General features: G+C 31.1%; 2 protein-coding genes across 4 annotated transcripts; both read right to left on the bottom strand.

Moving 5' to 3' along the window:
- Positions 1 to 161: 161 nt before the first annotated feature.
- On the bottom strand, positions 162 to 3,523 carry LOC108485564 (uncharacterized). The gene is made up of 3 exons (XM_017789426.2): positions 2,629 to 3,523; positions 2,359 to 2,485; positions 162 to 964 (listed from the first exon to the last, which is right to left on the bottom strand). The coding sequence occupies exons 1-3, from the start codon at positions 3,417 to 3,419 to the stop codon at positions 365 to 367; spliced, it is 1,518 nt and encodes a 505-aa protein (XP_017644915.1). The 5' UTR covers positions 3,420 to 3,523; the 3' UTR covers positions 162 to 364.
- Positions 3,524 to 15,064: 11,541 nt separating this feature from the next.
- On the bottom strand, positions 15,065 to 20,353 carry LOC108454968 (DEAD-box ATP-dependent RNA helicase 46). 3 transcript variants are annotated; one of them, XR_001866804.2, is made up of 10 exons: positions 20,132 to 20,353; positions 19,039 to 19,381; positions 18,521 to 18,676; positions 18,302 to 18,370; positions 17,467 to 17,736; positions 16,915 to 17,265; positions 16,498 to 16,772; positions 15,938 to 16,324; positions 15,607 to 15,824; positions 15,065 to 15,496 (listed from the first exon to the last, which is right to left on the bottom strand). XR_001866804.2 is itself a non-coding variant. In XM_017753606.2 (9 exons), exons 2-9 carry the CDS (start codon positions 19,354 to 19,356, stop codon positions 15,683 to 15,685), a joined length of 1,968 nt encoding a protein of 655 aa, XP_017609095.1. In that variant the 5' UTR covers positions 19,357 to 19,381; positions 20,132 to 20,353; the 3' UTR covers positions 15,065 to 15,682. The 3 variants fall into 3 exon arrangements, 2 of the variants coding, with proteins under 2 accessions (XP_017609095.1, XP_017609102.1); XM_017753606.2 differs by having other exon boundaries at positions 15,065 to 15,824; XM_017753613.2 differs by lacking the exon at positions 20,132 to 20,353 and having other exon boundaries at positions 15,065 to 15,824; positions 18,521 to 18,623; positions 19,039 to 19,154.
- Positions 20,354 to 24,329: the final 3,976 nt, after the last annotated feature.

A 24,329-nucleotide genomic window follows, 5' to 3' on the forward strand; every position in this document is an offset into this window, starting at 1 on the left:
ACTCATGATTCCTTATAAGAAGGAACAACTGTTTCTATTCATTCCTAGCTAATAAGAAAAAATATATGTTTAAACTTTAGAATAAATAAGGGCAAAAATAAACCTTCAACATCATTCATAAAAAACACTAGAAGATAAAAAAGATTTAAATTAGACGGAAATTAAAACAGTCAAAAGTTCCTAGTAAAGCTGAGGATACATATATGTCCCAAACATTACAACATAAAACTAAAAGGAAAGGAAAGGAAACTTAAATTAACATTAAACAACCAAAGTTCTTAAACCCTAAATAGATAATGTTATGGTGGGGGCGGGGCGGGCGGGGGGGAGGGGGGAGGGGCGAGGGGGCTATGATTATAATAAACTAGAGATTTCCTTGAGAGATCATCTCCAGCAAATCCAGCTCTTTCTTCAACGAATCCATTTCCAAGGGAAGCTCAAAATTGCCCATGCCACTGCCATTGCCATTGCCATCTCCTTCAAGCATCGATCCAAAGCTTTGATTACGATGAATATCATTATAAACATTAGCATCAAAACAGTAATTCACTTCCTGCTGCTGTTGACGCTGACGTTGAACATGATCGTTTAAAGCTCCAATGCTCCAACCAGTAGAGTTCAAACTCGAAGTTTCGAGTTGCACCATGTGTGGGTTAGCATCAGTCATTTCGAACTCATTTTCATGTTGGCTCGATGAGGAGGCGGCTGCCGCCGGTGTCAGTTCCGTCGGGGAGCTTACGGACTTGATGTAGTTTTGGAGAAGGGAGCCTTTGGGAGGGTTGGAGTTGCCATCTTTGGCTTTGCTGCGCCTTGTGAATTGCCTTCGTTTGGTAGCATTCCAATGGTTCTTTATAGTGTTCTCAGTACGCCCTGGGAGTCTTTTGGCTATCTCTGCCCATTTGTTTCCTATTTCTTTGTGTGCTGCAATCAGTATCATGTCTTCTTCTTCACTCCATGAATCCTTCTGTAATTTCAAATAAACCCATACATTTTTGGACAAAACAATCCATATTCAAATGAAGAAGACAAACAATGTTAAAAAGTTATTTGATAAATAATGAATTAAATATAAGTTTTTCTTATATGTGACGCATGGTTAGTGTAGGAATCTATATAGCTAGAATGAATCTCGTGACGCAAGTTATTGAAAAGTATAGTTATCATGTCATCAATGGTGTTTCATTAGTAATTTATAAATTTATAAGTTAACTATGTATCAAATACAAAGGTTTCACTTACTATATAGCCATTTCTTTGTTTTCTCATGGAAGATTACCCTAACAAACTTTTCATAGTAGACAAGTGAGATATTATGAATGTAATTTTAACATTATTTATATTTCATGTAATTGGCATAACTTTTTCTTTATAGATTAAAAAAAAAGAGTTAAGATTTTATGATCATTAGGTTTAACAATCATATGGTAAAGGAAAGTAAATATTTTTTTTACAAAAACACAAAATTAATGCGGATTGAGTCTTAACTCAATTAGTATGAGCATTGTTGTCAATGTAGAAGGATATGGGTTTAAGTGCGGGCTATGGGTAGTTCTGAGAATTGTGTTAAAAAGAATTTTTTTATTTTTTATTTATTTTTTATAATTATAATTTAATATGACGATAAGACCGAATTAAGAATATTTTGGTTTAACCTAACCCTGGTCAAATTGTTTAACTATGCGCTGTCACGCCATAACAGTAAATGATTATATGGTAAGTCTTTTTAATACTTTCACAATTTTTTAAGAGATAATAATAACATAATAATTTGACGTAAATGCTCCCTTTCATTTACAGACGCGTGTCAATATTATATATTCTTTAATGGAAATTCTCGCAACAAAACAAAATGGTTTAAATGGTACAACTAATACCATATATGCACCGGGGTAACGGCTGGGGAAAAAAGTTAGAGGGATCAGAATTAAATTATAAGTTCTCGAAGGGACTCAAAAATAAATTTTCCATTATACTAATTTATAATTTTTTAATTTTTAAGGGATTTTAGAAGTAATTTTACCATCTTGTGGGGTCAAGAACTCGACCTACCCCTCGCTTTTGCCCCGATGTATGCGTATGTGATGTAAGCCATGGATGCATATGTATATTTACATATATACATATGATGAATACTTACATACATATATCTAATCTTTTGTATCAAAAATATATATGTTAAATGCAATCTTTTGTCCATGACATATATATACATGCGTACGTATGATATATATATATATAATAAGCTTATATATACACATACATACATGATCATGCATGTATATCTATGTTTATGTGTATGGTTAATGTGTTAATGAGAAATAAAAGAAGAAAAGGAAAAGGAAATCAAGGTAAAAGAACCTTGATATCGGGCCTCAAGTGGTTATGCCATCTCTCTCTACACTGCTTTCCCACTCTCCCATTCAGCATCTTAGCAATTTGAGACCATTTCTTTGTTCCATGCCTTGTCACCAGTTGCATTAGCACCCTACAAAAACATATACACACATACATAATCAGATCTTCATATAATTCATGACTTTAAAGGAAAAGAAAAACAACCCAAAACCCTAATCAAGGGGGAGGGGGGGAAGCATAACAAAATGAAGGGAAAAGAAATTAATTTTTTACCTATCTTCTTGAGGAGTCCATTGACCTTTGATTATACTAGTTTTCTTAGTAGCTTGGTTAACTCTTTTGGCTTTGAGGAACCTTCTGTTGTTGTTGTTCTTCTCATCATCATCATCATCATCATCCCTGTCTTGATTATTATTATTACGCCCATTTTGATTGGTAATGCATGAGGCATCTTCAGCCACTTTGGTAGCCACCGGAGGTGGTGGTGGTGGAGGCGTCGGTGGTTGATCTTGAAAATCCATCAGCTCCTGTTGTTGTTGCTGATAACTCCGATGATGATCACCGGCTTCCGGTGGAGCTGAAGCTTTGTTTTGAGAAAAATCCCAACAGGGTGATTCAGTTGAAAAGGCTTGGAAAGTAAGGCCATTGTTTAAAGAAGTACCATGATCGGGTACTGTAAAAGACAAGGAAGGGATGTAAGCATTGAGATCATTGGTGTAAGGGTCGATAAAAGGGTCGGTGCATGTGGTGGAATCCTCAAAAAAAGGATTCTTTGAGGACCCATCAATGGGAAACTGATGGAAATGGTGAGGATGATTGTTCAAGAAAGAACCATTGTTGTTGTTACCAGTTGGAGTTGTGTCTTGGTCTTGGTTAAGAATAAAGTTGTGGACCAAAGCTTTGGAAGATGATGATGATGGAGAAGAGGAAGATGATGGAGAAGAACCATCAGGCAAAGGAAAACAGGCATTAAAATCAGGTTTGAAGGAAGAATTTGAGTTATTCTCCGAGAAAAGGCTAGAAAGGAAAGGAAAATCCTCTTTAAAACTTGTATCGTACTCCATGCAAGTTGAACAAGAGGAACAAGAGGAGAAGAAGAAGAAGAAAAAGGAAAAAAAGGAAGAGAAAAGTTTAAAAGAGAAATGAAGGGTATATGGTTTAATGTTTGTTTTGCAAAAAAAAAAGGGTTATACTAATGGTTTATAAAGGCTTGAGATTAAGTTTCTATATGGGCCCCTTTTTTTTCCTTATTTATTTATGTTATAATAATAATAGAATAAAAATAAAATAAAAAAGGGTTTAAAATATTGAATTATTTAACAATATTTTCAGCCATTGATGAAATGGGAAAGCAAGGGTTAATATTGAAAGTTGATAGTGACTTTTAAGCTTCCAAGTTCAAGTGTTGCAAAGGGCAAGAAAATGGACCCAAATTAATCATTAGTTCGTTAAAAAGATTTGTATTTTAGGGGAAATTCTTAGGTTAATTGAAATGAGACGTGGGAGACATGGAGAGGCCCTTCCATTCTTTTCAAGCCAAAAGATTTTTACCTAAAATTCACGTTTTTTTTTTTTTTTTTACAATAATTAATCTCTTCGTAATCTCCTAAAACCCATCTTTTAATCTTTAATTAATTTTATTTGTTAATTTCATAGCATCAAAATCATGATTATTACCAATTAAATGGATTTTTATGAATAAGGATTTTGATGCAATTCTACTTAAATTTGGAAAAAAATTTTAATGTTGGATTTAGTCTAAGTGACGTTTATAGAAATTAATTACAGATGTACATCTCACCCTCTAAGATTTAATCTTAGATTATGTATTTCTCGAAATCTGTATATCCGCGCTAAATTTCTTTAAGATTAGTCCGAGTTCGAATCATCTTGTACTAAAAATTAAAATCAAAATTGATTATTTTAAAATTAATTTCAAATTATTTAATAATCTTATTAATAATTTTATATTTTAATTTTCTAGGTCCATGAAAATTTGAAATTAAGAGAGTTTAATATTTGAGACGAAAAACGAAAATTTTGCAACTTTTTAGCTATTTTCTTGAATTTATTTCTTGAATAAATTAAGTAGATGAAGATTTTAAACCGAAAATTAACAATTATATAAACTTTTTAACTCAAAAACTATTAATTATCTAAATATGTATATATAGAAAATAGAAACCAAAATGTTGGTTTATAATATTTTTGAATTTACTGAAAATAATTTATTATAGTAATTTTAAAATATTTTATTATACCCTTATATGATACTTATTAACCTTTGGTCCTGTTTGTGGAGTCTAAAACCTCATTAGCAGATACCAGATAATTTTTCTTTTTAATAGTATTTTAAATAAAAAATAATTATTTGATACACTATTAGTGGAGTTTTAAACTCCACAAACGGGTTGAGAGTGTGACAAATGTCATATTTATTTATATAATTATTTTTAAAATTTTTAAACCTTTATCCCTTTTGTGGAGTCTAAAAACTCCAATAACCGTGTATCAAAAAATTTCAAATAAAAATAGAAATCAATATGTATAAACACATGTTAATTAGGTAACTGAATTAAACAAATTATGTATGTAACAAAAGTGTCCTACTTAAAAGATTTGGAGTTTTAGTAGTTTTTTTCAATTAAATGAATTAAGTAATCTTTAATTTTATTTTACTATTATAATTTTAATTTAAATATTTTATGTAATATTTTTTATTGAATTGATGTCATTTAACTCGTAACACTAAAATTAGTTTTTATTAATAAATATAAATAAATATACATGATTTTATTCATAAATAGGGTAGGTAAACCCCAAATAAAAAGGTATTTTATTTGTCTTAAAAGGGTATTTTGAAACAAAAAAAAATTGTCTTTTTATGAGGGAATTTGGAGGAGAAAAAAAATATTAACTGAGGAAGGTAGGTTTTGAAGGGCTTGGCAATACATGAGTAAATGAAATTTGCAATGTGTCAAAGATTTTACACTAAAACCACTTTGTTTTTGTAACTGAACATTTATTATTTTTCCATTTTTAGCCTAATTAGTGAATCCCACAATCAATTTCTAATTAAGTTTTGCAAAAAAATTGTTTTAAAATAAAACCCAAAAGAAAAAAAAAAGAGAGAAATTTACAGTTACTTTCTCCATTTTGTGATGTCATTCCCAATTGAAATTTTGATTCTTCTTTTCAATTCAAAACTTGGGTGGTTGAAGTCTAAGATTATGGGAGAAAATTTTGTTCTAAGCACAATTTTGACTGAATTTATACAACAATAATGGGTTCAATTTATAAATGCATACACTAAATTTGTTATCAAACTCATTGATTTAGTTATATGGATTTCAAGAATTATGGAACTCAAAAGTAGCAGTGTTTGACATTTTAGCATTTAATTGAGTTTTAAGGTTGATTTGATGAAAATTAACTTTAAATTTATTAGATTTAGGTTAAAATTTTCATGTTTTTTAATAGAATAAATTTAGTATTAATTTTAAATTTTTAAATTTTGTGTTTAGATACAGTATGATCATTGTGATTTTTCCTAATTTTTAAATTGATTTGAGAAAATTTAATTTTAATATTATTAGTTAATTATGAATTTTCATTAACTTACCCTAAAATTCAAATTGAACATAAAAAGTTAATATCGTTACTTTTGGATACCAAAATATATAACTTTTGTCATATACAAGTACCACATTGGACCCAAAAAATATTAGCACTACATTAAAATTATATCAAACTCAAGTATCAAATGATATATTAAGCCTAATATCTATTTATTTATATTTTATTATAGTATTAAATTTATGAGATTTTGCTAAAAAAAAGCTTTTAGTTTTTCTAAATTGATGGTAATGGTTAAAAGATTGAAGTTATTAATGAAAATTTTAGATTTCTCAAGTAATGTCCAAATTATGACACAAACTCTTTTATGGTGTAATAAAAATAAAAATTAAGTAATTAAAAATTAAGACATAATAAATTTTCACTCACAATTATCAAATATTAATAAAAATATCATATTATAATATTAGTAATATATATTTAGATTTAAATATTTAAATGATGTAAAATTATTACATCTAATGAAATAAAGATTGATGTATGTAATAAAACTAAACTTGAATTAACCTCAATAGTAAAATTTGTTGCGAAGATAAATTATACTATTCATCTATATATTTAAATGTTTTGTTGATTAGTATCACTCGTTAATGGAGCTTTAACTTAATTGTGAAAGCACCTCATCCTTTACTCTTAATATTGTATAAAAAAATTGTATTTTATTTATATTTTTATTTTTACAACTTTATTATATAAATTATTTTGCACCCACCTCGTGAAATATATCCTTCCAAAATTGTGATATTTTATTTTATTTTTCATATGAAAAATTACAACTTTTACCCTTTTCTTTAAAAAAATTGTTTGTTTTATTATTTCCCCCTAATTTTTGTAAAGTGAAAATTGATTGGCATTTCCTTATTTTTGGTGTTCGATTTTAGTATGGAGGTGAAGCCAAAAACAACCTTACAACAGCATTATAGAAAAGAGGGAAAAGCAAAACAACAACCAAATTGGAGGTCCACATCAAAGAAAAAACTTATTTTGGAATTTAATCCCTCTAACTAAATAATAATAATGATCAATAATATATAAGTATATAATCAACAATTATTGGGTATAGTGATAAGGTACATTATACTTTTAAGGAGAGAACACGGCTTCGAGTCTTAAAGACTTTATTATTGGGAAGAATAGCCACAAATCCTGAACATGGATCAAAAATAAACATTGATAATATCAATATATATAAGCACGAGTTTGGAGAAGCTTTACATTACTAAATTTACCATTTAGATATTATTTATTATACTCATAAATTCTTTTTTAATTTTGCTAAAATATGTATAAGTTTTGTGACATTTATAAGTACTTTTTTTATTTTACTAAAACATTTTTGTTAAATAAATATATTTCATAAGAATATTTTGTTGCAAATCGTTAGTGAAATTAATGATAATGTAAAATATTGATTTAAATCATAAGATCGAATCAAAACAATATAGATATATATATCTGAAAAAAAATTGGAAATAAAACTAGATCGAAATTTTGTACTTGTAGGTAGGCAAAAATCGTATACAACAACGAGATGAGCATCTGTAGCCTAACTTTCTTCTATAAGCTAAAACAGGTTCGAAATATGTAGGGAAAATATCTCAAAATTTTTGTAGGAAAAATGAAGAAAATTTTAGTATGTCCTTTACCTGCAAATCGGTCCAAACATTTTGCGTAGCCCACATTGTGTGATGCAAGTGCGCCCCCAACCCTAACAGGTTTGGATTTGCACCCCTACACGCGAGGGAGAACATTAGCTTAATCATTTTATAATTATCAACTTGGTTCATATATATAAACATATTCCACATTTGATATCTAACCAATGTGGGACTAAGCTTTCCATTTTTCTAAATATAATTCACAAGTTGATTACTTTGAGTATCAGTTTCTCATTCATCACTCAACCATTTTGAGCATATGATATACCATTGTAAATGGCTCATGGAGTAGAATATAAAACTATAATTTTATGATTCAAATCTTCACCTTTACTAATCGAGAATATGCCTCAAAGTTTATAAAAATCTATTTTTTCCAACATATTTATCAAACTATCTATAACTTTTGATTCAATTAAAAGACTTTTACTAAATGAGTTTTCCTTTTTTGTAAAACCACAAGTGTTCTTATCAATTTTACGGTCTGGATATAGTTTTGTTCGAGATGAGGGTGGTATTCATATAAAGCCCACACAATAATGTCAACTTAATATTCAAACTTAGTCCAAACGCCTAGGAAAAAATCCACTTCCACTTATTCTGGCCACTTGTTGGTATTAAATGGGTGAATATACTTGAGAGGCCTTTCTGTTATCGGGAATTGATCAAATTAGTCCCTCTATTATTAAATGATTAATTTAATCCATGTATTATTAAAAAGAATCAAATAAGGTCAAAGTGTATGTAACACCCCTAACCCGTATCCGTTATTGGAATAAGGTTACGAGGCATTACCAATCAAAGCACAACATAAAATATACATTTTTCATACATGATTCAATTTCACATAAATATCAGTCTAACATAATCACATTGTCCCTTATAAGGCTCTACGAGACCTTAAAACATGCTTGGAAAAGGTTCAGGACTAAACCGATAACATATACAAACTTTGAGAAACTTATAAAATTTTCTAACATTTAAAGGTCACATGCCCGTGTGAACAGGCTGTGTGCCTCACACGGCCACCAGACATGCTCGTTTAAAGATAATAAATGATTCATGCTAGTTTTGGTAAGTGTTTTGGTTAAGAAATGGTTGAGATTTGAGAAGTGAAATGTAATGATTCAATATGGTATGATTTATGCTGGAAATAATCACTTTTGATTGCTTATTTGATTTTATATTTGATACCATTTTGATGGCTAAGGGTGCATGAGAAAAGGGTGGCAATTTGACTTTGCAAATGGCCTATTTTTGTTCACACGGGCAAAGACACGGGTGTGTGTCTCAGCCATGTACGACACATAGTCATATTACACGGCCGTGTGTCCCCTGGGTACCCTTTCGAATTAAGTCAGTATACCCTACAGGTTTGACACGGCCTAGACACAAGGGCGTGTCTATTGACCGTTGTGGCACACGGGCTAGCACATAGGCGCGTGGCCGGCCGTGTGATCCAAGTTAGTAACCTCCCTAGCTTTCTCACGGCCATGGCACACGGGCGTGTCTCTGGCCGTGTGGTGCAAGTCAGAATATATGTCCTGGTTTCACACGGCCTGTGACAGTGTAATAGAGTTATCAATTATTGTTTGAAAAATATCATTTATTGTTTAACAGAATTAATTTTTTAAATGAAATATTAAAGGAAATATTTTGTTTATAATTGAAAAAATATATATTTTTGGGACATTTTTATATAGTAAATGTTAATTACATTACAATTTGATCTTATTTGATTCTTTTTAACAATATAAGGACTAAATTAATCTATTTGATAATACAAATTTGATCCAGTCCCTATATTATAGAGACCTCACAAGTACTTTAACCGTATTAAATGTATTTATTTAATACTAATAAAAAGTTTTAAATTTTAAATTGAGTTAATTTATATTTAAATTATTATGTTTCCATCGATAAAAAATAAAATAAAAATTATATTACTTTTTTTGTCGAAATCAAGGTGTTCACCACTAATAAAAGTGATTAATCTCTTCACCATAGGTGCTCTCCAAAGAGGTAAACAGTTGGCCATGAAATAAAAAAATATATATTAATTTAATTTTAAATAAAAAATTTAAATATTTATATAATAGATTGTGTATATTCATATATAAAATTTAATAAATAATATATTTATATAATATAATATGATTATCTATACTTACTATTATTTAAGTGTGTGACTAAATTATTATCACGAGTCAACTCAACATCAACTTTGTTGATAGGTAAAATCAACAAGGAGGAGGAGATGGAAGTGGTGGTGTGGTGGTGGTGGTGGTTCACCCTTGACTAGGGAGGAGAGCCATTGTATTAAAGGTATGGTGGGTAGTTTGAGAGGGGTGGGCCTTAGATGAATTGATGAAGAGGAAGTTAAGTGTCTTGATTCATTTCTTAGATGTTGTAAGGAAGTTAAGTGTTCATTGAATCTGAATAACCATATGTCTATATTCATTATGAATTTAATTTTTATATGGTTTTTATTTATTTTATTTTATTTAATACTTTTATAAATTTTAATAATGTTTAAAATTAAAAATTTTAACTTTTTAAAATATATTTTTGAAATTTTAAAAATTTAAGTTTTGAAATTAATGAACCTAGACAAAAGGTTACCTAGGTTCATTTCTAGTAAAAAATAAAAATATATATATCTCCTTTAATTTTTTCATTTAAAAGAATTGTAATTGGCATGGAGCACCATGTACGTGTCATTAACGGTCATGTCAACACTATAATGGTCAAAGACAAAAATGTTGGTCAAAGGGCATAATTAAATGTATCTTTTGCTGAGAGGCTTAATTGATTTTATTTTTTTATTTTTTTTGTAACGTCACTAACTCAGCCTAAAGTTAGGCCTAAATTTGAGATATTACATTGGCCACCGAAATGGACCAGTAAGCTATCGGAGTTTATATAGTAGTTATTTAAATACATTCATTTATATTAGAAGAAAACTTAGCATATTTTCAAAAAAACTCACAAGTTAACAAAAATCGGTTAAGTTTAACATTTTTATTGAAACAGTAACTACTTTCAAAACTCAATTAACTTCCAATTTATTTGTTATATTTCAGAATATATCTATGTTTTAGCAACAAAAAAGTGATTTTAATTGCGATTTTTAATTAAAACTGAATTCCAAGCATAATGAATTAATATTCATATTTCAACATCCTATTTTTAAATTAAATGTCATGCATACAAATCAAACCCAAAACCTAAGTCCTATGTCACAGTTCAATAGTAAAACAATACAGTCTCTAAATAACAAAAAAATTTAAATAATAATACTCTAAAATACATTTTATGTAAAATAAAAAAATTTTGAGCCAAGACCCTCTTGATGTCGTGCCCACATACCTAACTTTGCTTTATCTGTAAAGATAGAAATAAAAGGGGAGTGAGCTATAAAGATCATTGTGAGTTCAATCATAAAAAATTCAGTGCAAACAACATATAAAACATAAAGAATTATAAGGCATAAAATAATCACTATTGAATAACAATTCAGAGTATCATTATTTCTGATCAATTCAACACAATATCATCTCAGAATTCATTGCTTTGTATATTCATGTTGATACATGCAATGCAGTTTCAATTTAACAGAAAAGGGTCCTACCCTACCACTACACTCCACAATAAGAGTTTTGGGGAAGTCTTTTAACCCAAACACTTCAGTTTATGGATAAACCACTAGTATTTGCAGATTAACTGCCAGTAGTAAAATTTGTGGATGAACCACTAGTGTTGCAGATTATTAGACTGCCAATAGGTTGTGGATGCACAACATGTTTGCAAATAAAAGCTGCCAGTAATTTATGGATGAACCATCAGCGTTGCAGATTATTAAACTAATAGTACTTCCTCCTTTCAATCGTCCCACTCTATACAATGCAGTATGACATGCTAGTAACAGTACAGAACAGAAACAGTAAACATGCTTATCATGTATTTGGTTAAATATTAGCAGTAGACATGCAATTAGTAATATATTGGTAAGAATAACAGTATCAGTTCATCAAAAAGACAGTGACAATAGACATGCAACATTCACATATCATCAATGTATAGTAGCAGTTCAATCATCAACTCACAGATTCTAGCATGTTCATAAATGAGGGACTCAATCGAGTGAATAAAATCTCTAAAAATAGATTGGGGATTATACAATGACTAAACTAAATAATTCAAAAATTTTGAGCAAAACCATAAAATAGAGGTCACACGGCCATGTGGCTAGACCGTGTGAAAAGCTATAGTTCGTGTGGAAGGGTTGCACAACCGTGTGGCCAAGCCGTGTAACAGACTGTGGCCGTGCAGTAAACATTAAAATCAACCTACAACAGAGGCATGACCGTGTGGAAGGCAGTATGGAAGGTTCTTGGCCGTGTGAGATTCGAAGTACCCTAACATGACAGTAGCACATGGTCGTGTGGTCAACACACCCGTGTGGGAGACCGTGTAGCCCTAATCCTACACAAGTTTTACCCCAATTCATTTGTAAAAGAACACACACCTTTTATTAGGAGACCAATCGACATTCTTCACGCCCGATTATGATCCGATTCACCTAAATCAGGCCCTTCAAACGATATTTATACATAAGTTAACAATTCATTTCGAGATTTATCAAGATTATCAAAGGTTTCGACAATAATCGTAAAAGATGGATTAATTTGAATGAAGGATTAGCATCGGGTAGAAATACTACAAAAATTTCGGAATCTAAACTTTGAAATGAGATGTACTTACCGTTTCTTGACAATGATCGAGATGTTATTGATGGTAGTTATGAAACCGATAGAAAAAATTATTGAATGGAGGATGATTTGATTCGGGAAATCAAAATAATTATCAACAATTAGAATGAAAATATGATGTAAAGAAAAGGGAAAGAAAATAAATAGAAAGAGGGAGAGCAAATTCTATTAGGATTTGAAAAGAGGCCATATGAATATCTAAATAGGAATAGAAGAGAAAAAAATGGTGGAATTTAAATTCTATTGGAATTTTGAGAAGGGGCAAGTTGTAAATTGGTTAAATTCCTAGGGTTTACCTTAGGGGCGTCACCTACAATTTTCACAAGATTTACCGAAATTGAATTTAAAATGAAGGGGAGAAGGAGGCAAGTTGAACCTTGGCTTAAAGGAAAACTAACAATCTTTATTTCTATTTTACACTTAATCATATAGATATATTTTGGGGCATTTTTTTGGCAAAATTATGAAATAAAAATGGGACGGGGCTTGAACTTGGGTCTAAAGGCCCCAGCATTTTAACCATTGAGGCTACAACTCATTTCTTGTTTAATTTAAACATTTAATTGTACATATTGCTTTTTTTTGGAGACTTATCGAATTCCCAAAATAAAAAGAGAAAAGAATGGTTTGAACTAAGGATCATAAATGAGGAAAGCTAACTCTTAATCATGAGGCTTGAAGTCTATTTCTTGTTTAATTTTTATTCCTGACAATATATATATATATATATATATATATATATATATATATATATATATTAGTTATGGTTTTATCTTAGATTGCTAAAAATAAAAGGAAAAAAAATGGGAGGTGTTATAATTCAAACTTGAGTCTTTAGGGATGGCTACACTACTTAACCACTAGGCCAGATACTCATTCTTGTTTAATTCTTACAACATTTATTCTTACAACAATGCGTGACACTTGCTAGGGTTTATAGTAAAATTGCATAAAATAAAATTGATGCGAGGAAAGGGATTTAAACCTGGGTTTCAAACATTAATTCACTAACACTTAACCTTTAGACTAGAAACTCATTTATTTATAATTCAAATAATGGTAATTGGGCAAGTTGCCATTTTGGTCACTCCCATTTTCCCCCTTTTCCAATTAGGTTCTAACTCAATTAAAACACACTATTTTTAAATTAAACCTCGTAATCAAGTTTCGTTTTAGATTAATTTAATAAAACTTGATTATATTATTTTAATATTTTAATTAATTAGTTATGACCCTAATTTCGATATTTGTTTCAAACCCTCGATTTATTTACAAACGCACAAAGGTAACCTTATAAATCAAGACATGTTCACTCTCGATTTTTACAAACTCGATTCTTCTAATCCTATTTTTGGCAAAGTTCAAGGGCATATATACCCTCTTTAGCCTTTAAAAATAATAAAAATAAGTAAAAATATTAATATTTGAACCCATGCCATCAATGTTAACAAAAACTTTCCTTTATCACTTCAGCCAAAACTTTAATCTAATACTTTTAAACATTTCAATGGTATATGTTACACATTATTTCACCCACATTGTTTGTGTATATTAATAATATCGTTGATTAAGTTTATGTCAAAAATCAACGAGATATATATATGAATTTTACAATTTCTTAACATGATAGCATTTTGTACTTCTATAGTTTGTACAAATACTTTAATAATTATTTGGAATTTTATTAACAGCATATTTGAATGATCAAAATCAAAAAAATTGATATATGTTATTTATTATTTTGAATATTGTTCTTTTGTACTAATTATATGAAGTAAAATATATTATATATCGAATATGATAAAATGATTTAATTATGATTTGCAAATTTTATTTAAATAAATATTATATTTTAATTATGTTAAACAATTTAAATAACGAATATTATTTTCCACAAATTACATTAATTATAAACACATTATATAAAAATTAATTAATACTTAAACACGTAAAATTACATTCATTGTATATAATATTAGAAAACCTTTTGAATTGTCTGATATAGCTTTTGTTGTTCAATGTAATTTTAAATATTTTTATTATTTATATTATGAGTTTTAATTTTATTAGAATAATTGGTTAAAACATTACTTGATACCAAAATTTATCATACTTATAAATAAGAATTATGATTATGCTAAAAAGCTATTACTAAATAAATTTATATAACAAATAAAAATCAAATTTCATATTTAAATTATTATATTTCTATTAACCAAAAGAAAAAAAAAGAAATATATTTTGTTTTAAATAGTAAATTTAATAACTATATACTTCATATATAGATTTTATAAACGATACTTTTTATAAAATAATTTCATATATTGTATTTTTATTAATTTTATCTACAAATTATTGTGAACAATTTATTGATTGACATTGTTAAAAAAATTGAATAATAAAGAATCTAGTTTTCAATATATCAATTTTTTTATAAATTTTATAAATTAAAATAATTTATTGTTAATTACTTTAATTAGTTATTATGTTGTCTTACATTAATTATATATTGGATATGTTTCTAAATTTTTATAATAATATTTAAATTAAGATATTTTAATCATATTCAACAATTCAAATAAAAATATTAATTTATATTAATTACAATAATTAAAAACAAAATGTTTAAAAATCTAATAAAAATTAAATGCAAAATATGTAACATTAAAACTACTAATAATAATGAATATACATATTCAGATCATAATCCTCTTGCATTTTTCAAACATGTGTATCATATTTTCATTCAACTTTCCATTGATACCAATCCCGTTCGATCTCATCCTTTGAAGGTAAATTACCAAATCACCCCCACCCCCAATAAGAAAGCAAGCTGGCAAAGCACTTGAATGAAATTAGCCTTTAAACTTTACAGCGCATAGTTATAACTATCCTTAACACATTTCCTAAGAACTACACAACAAAATCCAAAACATCAAAAAATAAGAAAAAAGGGGTTCTTCTTCTCGTTTACTTTTGCATTTCAACTTTGACTGATTTCTCATCTTCTAAAAGCTTTAGAAATCAAATCAAAATACCAAAAAAATTCACTTTGCCTTGCCACTGCACACCGCCCTACACATGTATGTAGCACAAACAAAAACCGTGACGGAAGAGAGCATCTTAAGTCTTTATATAACTACCAAAATCCCTCAATTCCGAGGTCAAAAGAGATTAGTTATCACCTGGAGATATCATTGCCTTCCTACTCGTCCCTGAAACCATGTACGTGGCCCCATCAGCATATCCAGATCTTCCCTGCTACTGCTGATTACGTTTCATCATCAGCTCGTGGAAACTGAGTACTGGGGAATGATCACGTCCAGGAGCACTATTAAGCCTGTCAGGACTACGACTCCGACTGCGTCCCGTATCATAACTATCATGGAAACCACGATCATTCCTGTTCTTACATAACAAGGGGGTGAGAAAATCATATAAATTCAGCAGCAGGTATAGAACATTATAATTACTAAAATTCAAAAACAATAGAGAGAAACAAGACCACCAACATACCTGTCAGAAGACTCGTGACCATATCCACGTCCACCACTTTTCTCATGCCAGCTCGAGGATGTAGAAATTCCTCGACCACCTCTTCCACCATCCCTACCACCATACCCTGAATCAGTGCGTCCGCCACGTCCACCATCATAGCCACCAGAACTAGGAGCCCATCGTCTAGGCCTTCCCATCCCACCACCACGTGAAGCCATTTCACGAAGTTCGGCAGGCACCTGCTGGTTTGCTCCTTCTAAAACTTTGATGAGATCTGAAGCATGCTTTGAATCCTGATCACCAAAGAATGTAAATGCCAATCCAGTTGCACCTGCCCTTCCAGTCCTTCCAATCCTATGAACATAATCCTCAACTCCAGTAGGGAAGTCATAGTTGATTACCACCCTGTGAAAGATATTAATAAATGCAAATCATTATCATGATACATTCGACACAGCAGAAGCAATAAAGTTACTAAACTTTAAAGACCAAGAGTTTCCTGCATTTATCATTTGTGGCTCCTTTGATCTATAAAGTAAAATGCCATGGAACCATGCATCAGAAATCCCAACCCCTACCTGATGTCCTTAATGTCTAGGCCCCGAGCAGCAACATCAGTAGCAACAAGCACTGGCGACCTCCCAGAGCGAAACTGACCAAGCACATAGTCCCTGTCAGCCTGAGATTTGTCACCATGGATAGAAGCAGCTCCAAACTGACTGAGGTTGCGAGCAAGTTGATCACACATCTTCTTGGTTGAACAAAAGACTATGATCTTGGATCCTGGTTCTTGAGAGCGCAGAATCTGCTCAAGTCTTCTGTGTTTTACCATTGGTGCTAATACTTCAACATTCTGCAGGACACAGAATGATAAATTTCTAAGTACAAATAAAGGCTACCACTCATTCATAATAAAATTTAAAACTACTAAAGAACTTTCAGATTCTCAAATCTTATTTAAATTAAATAAGGATTAGCAGCAATGAAATCCAAACCTGTGTAATTGACTTGTTTGCCACAAGCTCATCGATATTGCCAATGTTGACCTGAACAGGATTTACCAGTAGATCTGCTGCAATTTTCCGAACTTCCCTTGGCCATGTCGCTGTGTACATGAGAGTCTGCCTACGAGTAGGCACTTCTTTCACAATCTTCCTAATCTGAGGTTCAAAACCCATATCTAACATGCGATCAGCCTCATCTAACACAAGGTAAGAAACTTGCTGGAGGCTGACTCTCCTCATCTCTAGAATATCATTTAACCGGCCAGGAGTGGCAACCACAATATCTACTCCTCTCTCAATTTCTCTCAACTGAGGACCTTTTGGTGCTCCCCCATACAGACACTGCATGGAAACATACAATAACCCACATTCGTAAAATCATGATTCTACCTTCAGCTTTGAAAAGACTTATATGTTGAAATATAACTGAAGTATACCAGAAAGAAATATAAACCTTATTGGAGAAACTAGAAGATGATAAAGAAATTACAAAAGAAATGAACAAATTGATTTTGTGATCCAGTCTCAAAGAGTGTGACATACTGTGCACGTAATTCTTGATGAACCACCAAATTTCTGAGCTTCATCTTGTATCTGAGTAGCCAGCTCCCTTGTTGGTGATAATACTAACACAGTTGGACCCATTTGAGAATCATTACGGCACCGCTTGATATGCATAAACCCAGGTACTAGGTAACCCAATGTTTTCCCAGAACCGGTTTTTGCAATGGCCACTATGTCTCTACCTTGCAATGCAATCGGCCATGATTGAGCCTGAATTGGAGTTGGAGCAGAAAACCCAGCATTGTGTACCTGTTAAAAGAAAATAAAATAAAGGGAAAAAAAATCCAGCAACTTCTGTGAGCAGAAGTAATGGCCTCAAGACTTATGGTTTTGTTTAGAAGTTATAGTGCAGTGGCTTATGTCAGAAGTAGCATCATCCCCCACATGCAAGCGGCCAACGCTTGCTGATGCAAGCTGGAACAGGAGGAAGCCTCTTCTTCCTTTTAGACCGAGTGGGAGACTGAAGTATCATCTACGGCAGCCCTGGCCACGAACTTAGGTCATTCAGAAAGCCCTTCCCAAAAATTTGTCCACCAAATAAGGGCACTCCAAATGATAAGCATGGCCCCCCACAGAGGGCACCACAGCGTACGATATTAGCTCCTCTGAGGAGCAAATATCGCACCTGCGACAAAAAAGTAAAGATGGCAAAAGAATTAGCATGAGTCTGATGCTCAACATTGGGACCTCCAACAATCTAAGAACTTTGCACGAGAAACAATCAACTTGCATTGCTCGTAACTTACAAGATTCAACTTTTAAGTCCACCAATGTTATAAAGACCAAAAGTTAAAGGATAAGCAGAATAGTTGACCTCTCTAAGTAACTCAGAAGGAAATCCAGTAGATTCAAATGATGAAAAAGGTTGGGGCACCTCATCTCCCTGACAAGAAATAAGAAAAACAATTTGCGTCACAAGGGATAGTAATGCCCCAAGCACAATGAGGTTTTCAGAAGAAAGTGACTGAAAGAACATAAAAATGAGATGATTTATAAACTATTTGCAAATTGTAATCATCAACTAGATACTCACAGTTACTGTTATCTCATGCTGACGGCGATAAGCATCACCAGACAAATTACTTCCCCCAGTAACTGATCCATGTCCTCTAGCAGAAGATACTCCCGACACAGAGCTGGAAGTCACATTAGGTGTATTATGGGAATGAACTGGTCCACTTCTAGCATTCTATGAAAAGTTAAGAACATTAAAAACCTACGATAGGAGAACAACCATATACATGTACATGTATCATATATTCCCACTTCAGATGCTTGAAGTTATGTAATTTTGAAAAACCCCGAGCTTTTAAGAATTTCGATAATCAGATATAAAAAGTTAAAAGTATCTTGGACAGGAACACATGTCCAAGTCTCAAATCAAAAGAGACAAAAATTTAACAGTTTAGCCACCAGAATGACAAGGACCATACTTCAGCACTTAACATGTTAAGACAAATGTACTAATTTTCGATTTCACCTAAGATGGGCAAGAAAAACCAGATAAATCAAGTGCCCGATTTAAAGAGGACAGAAAGTAAATCAAATTACCTGGTCAGTCCTTGATACTGGCTCAAGTTTGGCTTCACTTCCTCTTCCATCCCGATCATTTTCTTTGCCAGGACTATAACCACAACGTCCTTCAGAAGATTGCTTAACTTGAACTGAAGAACTTATAGGTGCAACAGAAGGTTTCGGGACAGAATCTGCACTTGTAGGCCTCTCATACTGCGTGACATTTGTTACAGGATTCCAAAAGTATAGATAACCAGTTTTACCATCAACTAGGCCTTTCCATGGTTTGGGTAGAGTGGGGTCTGGCGCAGCATAACGGGGACCAGCAGAAGAGGCAGTTGCAGTGGAAGCCATAGCAAGAAAAGCCACCAACTAAAATCTGCAAGCCCCAAAGTTACAAAAGGCACAAATAAGAAACTAATATAAAATAACCATGATGACAAACTTAGAAGGTAAATTTCCAGGAGGACCAAGACCATGAGTTAATCTTGCATTGTAGTAAAAAATTTTCCATTTTTAATCAATCATTATTTTTGCTTTGTACCACTTTTGCATTTTTTTTACTACTAGGAAACCAAAAGGCAAATATCAAGATATAGCTAGCATAAGGAGAAAAAATATAGCAAAAAGTAACTTCTAAACCAAACCAAACAGTACAAAATAAAATCAGAGCAACATTAACCAAAGAACAGCTAAGTAATGCATAAGTTTAAATTTTCTGATATACCCATACCCAAAAATGCCCTGAAAAACACAAAACAGAGCTCAAATGCTCAATCAATATTAAAACTTCAAAAATAATATGAAATGTAACCATGCACCACATGCCTCACATTCAAACAGAGCCCAGATTCGAGACCAATATAAGGAAAAAAAGCAATTCTCTTCTTCACATTTTATCAGTAAACAATCTAAACCCTAACTAAAACTCAAACCTAAACCCTAACTTAACCAACATGCAACAAGGCAAACAAAGATGGGGTAATTTTAGATAAATTAGAATTCAGAACCCCCAGAAATCCACCATTTAGAAGAGATCGAAAATGGAACTCAAAAAAACTAAAAAAAGGAAACCAATGAAAATCAGATCTGGAGAACTCAAGAAAGATAATTATGGAAATGGAAGTACCTTAAATGTATAGTTTCGAGGAAGACGAAGCGAGAATCGCTCCCACTGTTTGGGTATTTTCGAGATTTCGTCTTTTTTGCTTCCTTAAATCTCTTTCTCTTTGGCTGCTTTGTGCTTTACAAACTTCCAAAGAGAAGAGAATGTGGGAAAGACGAAGAGACAAAGAAACGTGGGAAGGTAAAACCGACGAATATAATTAGAAACATAAAATTATTTTTGGCATAATCGCAAATGAAGCTCTTAACATCTATACCTTTTGTCGATTTCGCCCTTATTCTTTTTTAGCTAAATTTAGCCCTCAAACTTTTAAAAAGAGTCAGAATTTAACGATCAACTTTTCAAAAAGCATCAAATTATTTTTTTTAACAGAAATATTAACTAAAATATTAATTTTTTAAACATGCTACCCAATAGCGATCCAAGTTTGCTTCATGATAACTTTTTATATATTTTTATGAATTTTGAATTTATTTTTATTTTTATTATTTTATAATTTTAAATTATTTGTTGACATACATATAAGATAAATTGGTAACATATTAGTATTAAGTACACGTAAATTGTCATGCAAGTTCCCACACTAACATCATTAAAATATTAATGTTCTAGTCAACATTTTCCATAATAAAAAAAAAGTGATTTGATTCTTTTTTAGAGGTCAATCACCAAATTTAACTCAAAAAAAAAGAATAATGACCAAATTGAAAAATATCCAAATGTTGAGGGTTAAAATTATCATTATGCCATTATTGTTAGGTTAAAATATGTTGTTAATCTCATTACTTGTATAGAATTTGAATCTCTATACTTTAAAAGTTAAAAATTCAATCGTTCTACTTTTTCAGTTTAAAAATCATAGTTCGATCATTATCGTTGTTGATAGTTTCTGTCAAAATTTGTCAACTTATCATTTTTTTTTAATGGTAATCATATGACTTGTCATATAGGATAACTTAATCAAGTTTTCAAGTTGAAAAATTTTGACGAAATTACTAACAATGATAATGATTGGACTAAGATTTTAAATTGAAAAAGTAGAATGATTAAATTATAATTTTTGAATTATAAGGATTAAATCTCAATTTCTATATAAGTACATAGACTAACAGCATATTTTACCCTATTTTATGATATGATTGACTATTTAAACACATAGTTGTTGGTTTGGATTTTAGTATGTTCTCTTTTTCTCGACAATGTCTTGCTTGTCCAATATTTTTTTAATAGCAATATTTGATTTTCTTTTCAAAAATGTAAAATGTAAAACTTATATTAGATATTATAATTTTTAATTCTTTTAAACAAAATGAAAAAATATCGGTAGAAAAGGTTCCTAAACAACATTATGAGTCAATGTAGAATCAAGAACAACAATATTAGAGTGATCCTTAAATAAGCAGTCTATCAATAAATTAGGAGACTCTTCGGATATATCAAGTCCCTTATTGTAGTTCTACTAACTCTTACCAACCTATCCGTACAAGCATTTTGTTCTTTGTTTATATGATTGAACTCAAGATGACAGGGTCTTCTACACAACAATTGCACATGACGAATCTGGCCATTCCATTAAAGAATCATAAGTATTGTACGGAAATTGGACCAAAAGAGTATTATCAGCCTCTATCCTATAATAAGTACAAACATTCCATAATTGCTCGAGCTTTTGCTTGGAAAACATATGCAACACCTATGTTCTTCACGAAATCGATAAACCAATCACCGTGGGAATTATGAACTCTTCCACCAACCACTGCTTCTTCATCGTTTAAGCTAATTGAACCATCCATATTCATTTTGATCCAATCAACTCTTGGTGGATGCCAGGCTTTATCATGCATCATAACCTATTTAGGTTGACATGCATGAGGGCCAACAAGCACCATACTTGCCCAAGAAATACTAGTGTATATAACTTAAGTAATGCTACAATGAGAGTTATTGAAAATGTACTCATCCTTGTACTCCCATAATTTGCAAATGCAATTAGGGAAAAAAGAGTTCTATTCCACTTGTTCAATATTAATAGTACATTCATTTCACAAATTCCAAATGAGTAATTCTTGCAAAGACAACAAGAAAAAAAACTTTAAGACATTTACAAGAAAAATTATATGACATACCCTTTTAGCAAAACCACAGTCACGCAAGGCATGCAAATAAGACTCCACTTCAATTGTTGGGAAATATGTCCATATTTTAGTAAACATGCAACTATTTTTTATAGATTTGAACGATGAATAAATGAATAAAGTTAATTTCACATTTCACTATTATATTTTGTGTTCCTGTCTTTCATGTTTTGTATACATAACAAAATTATGACAAGCAAATATTAGCTCATTAATTGTCTAAGTTCAAATTGATGATAAGTCGCATTGTAGGAACATTTACATTGCGAGAAAGACAACTTACTTCAGTATATAATCTAAACGAGTCTATAATGCTGTAAAAGAATCAAAGTGAGCATTTGATTCAAATATTTAGAAGGATTATTATGTCGTCTACAATTCCAATCAGGGAGATGACTATTTTTGTTTATCGGAGCAATTGACTTCATCCGTAGAGACATTGATGTACGTATTGAAAGAATGATACATTGGACTGGACCTAAGTTGAATTAATTCTGAATCCATGTGAATTAATTCACTTGTGACTTTCATGTTGTGACTTATCTAAATCCTGAGATAGTCACTGACCATGTGTACATAACTCATGTGCTTTGATATAAGTGAAGGCTTATACTCTAAAGATGATCGAGCCGATAGCCGATATGTTGGGTACATGACTTGTGTATAGTATAGCTTTATTAGCAACAATAGAATTCATAACTCGATTAAAGAGTTAACAAGATTCTCTAATTGGCATTGTGTAGATTGATAAATATGGAATGTGACCATGGGTTGTTTGTTCTCAAACGAGCAATTTATCATAGTCATTAGTTGACAATGATTATATTAATCAATTAAAAGACACAATGGTGACAATGAGATAAAATAAGATAGTATTGAGTGAAAGGATTTAACTCAAAGGAATTAAAGATATCTTATGAGGGTAACTCACACATGGTGAGGTCATTGGACAAAGTAGTTGGATGAATTATTTTTGTAAAGAGTATACAATAAGGAGTTTTCAATCATGGTACTTATTGTGGACTAACTCCATGATTAAGTAAATTGTGAATTATCGGAATGATGCTTCTGGACATAATTTCAATTATTCAAGCCTAATTGTATTTGTCCAATTTGGTCCATCTACTTACTCAACAAAAGCTCGATCAGCTCCATTTGAATCAGAAGAAAATTCTACGACTTTGGAAATAATTTAATTAAGTCAATTTATTTGATGTAGAATTACATTAGGTTAATATTAGATCTATTGGCGTTTAGGTTAATATTAATTTAGTACTCACCTCCTTAGGGTACGATCCTCAAAGTACTTATCAACTCTGTTTGTAAACTATATTACAACCTGACTCGTATACTTGCGAACACCGCCTCGATTTCATATATTTAGTTGCAGTATTCACACTTTGGACGTTAGTATGTCTAGAGGCGGTCAGTCACATTCCCAAATCATAAGTAATATTGAGACTTAAATGGAATCATGTAACAATCCACATATCAAGTATCAACAAGTACCATTTCATTTCCATTTCACAATTAAATTTCCATTTCCAATCAAATGAATATTTCCTAATAGAACTATAGTAAAACAGACTCAGATACACGAGAATAAATTGCTCATACAAGCTGACAATATATCAGGGTTGCTCACACAAGCTGACATTATAACAATATTGCTCACACAAGCTAACATTATATTGAGGTTACCCATCCGGGCTAAACCTACGATATGTATAACTTGAGAATCTGCAATAAATGTTAGAACTCGCAATAACATATAAAATCTCTTATCAAACGCGCATATAACCCTAATGACATGTGATACGTATCCTAACCTTTTACTAAGTTCACACGGGTATCATTTCATTTATTTATCATACCAATCTTTATACATGATTATGAATTACATATTAACATTCATGTTTGCACTCTATACTATTTCCTAATAGCCAATATTAGTATGACTTTTCAATTTAGTCCATTTTAACCATATGTGCCAATTTCACTAAATTCTACTTAAATCTAACATATAGATAAGTTCGAACATAATTCATACGAAAATAAAATAAGGT

This window comes from Gossypium arboreum, chromosome 7 (assembly GCF_025698485.1).
Source record: "Gossypium arboreum isolate Shixiya-1 chromosome 7, ASM2569848v2, whole genome shotgun sequence".
NCBI classification, from domain to species: Eukaryota; Viridiplantae; Streptophyta; class Magnoliopsida; order Malvales; family Malvaceae; genus Gossypium; species Gossypium arboreum.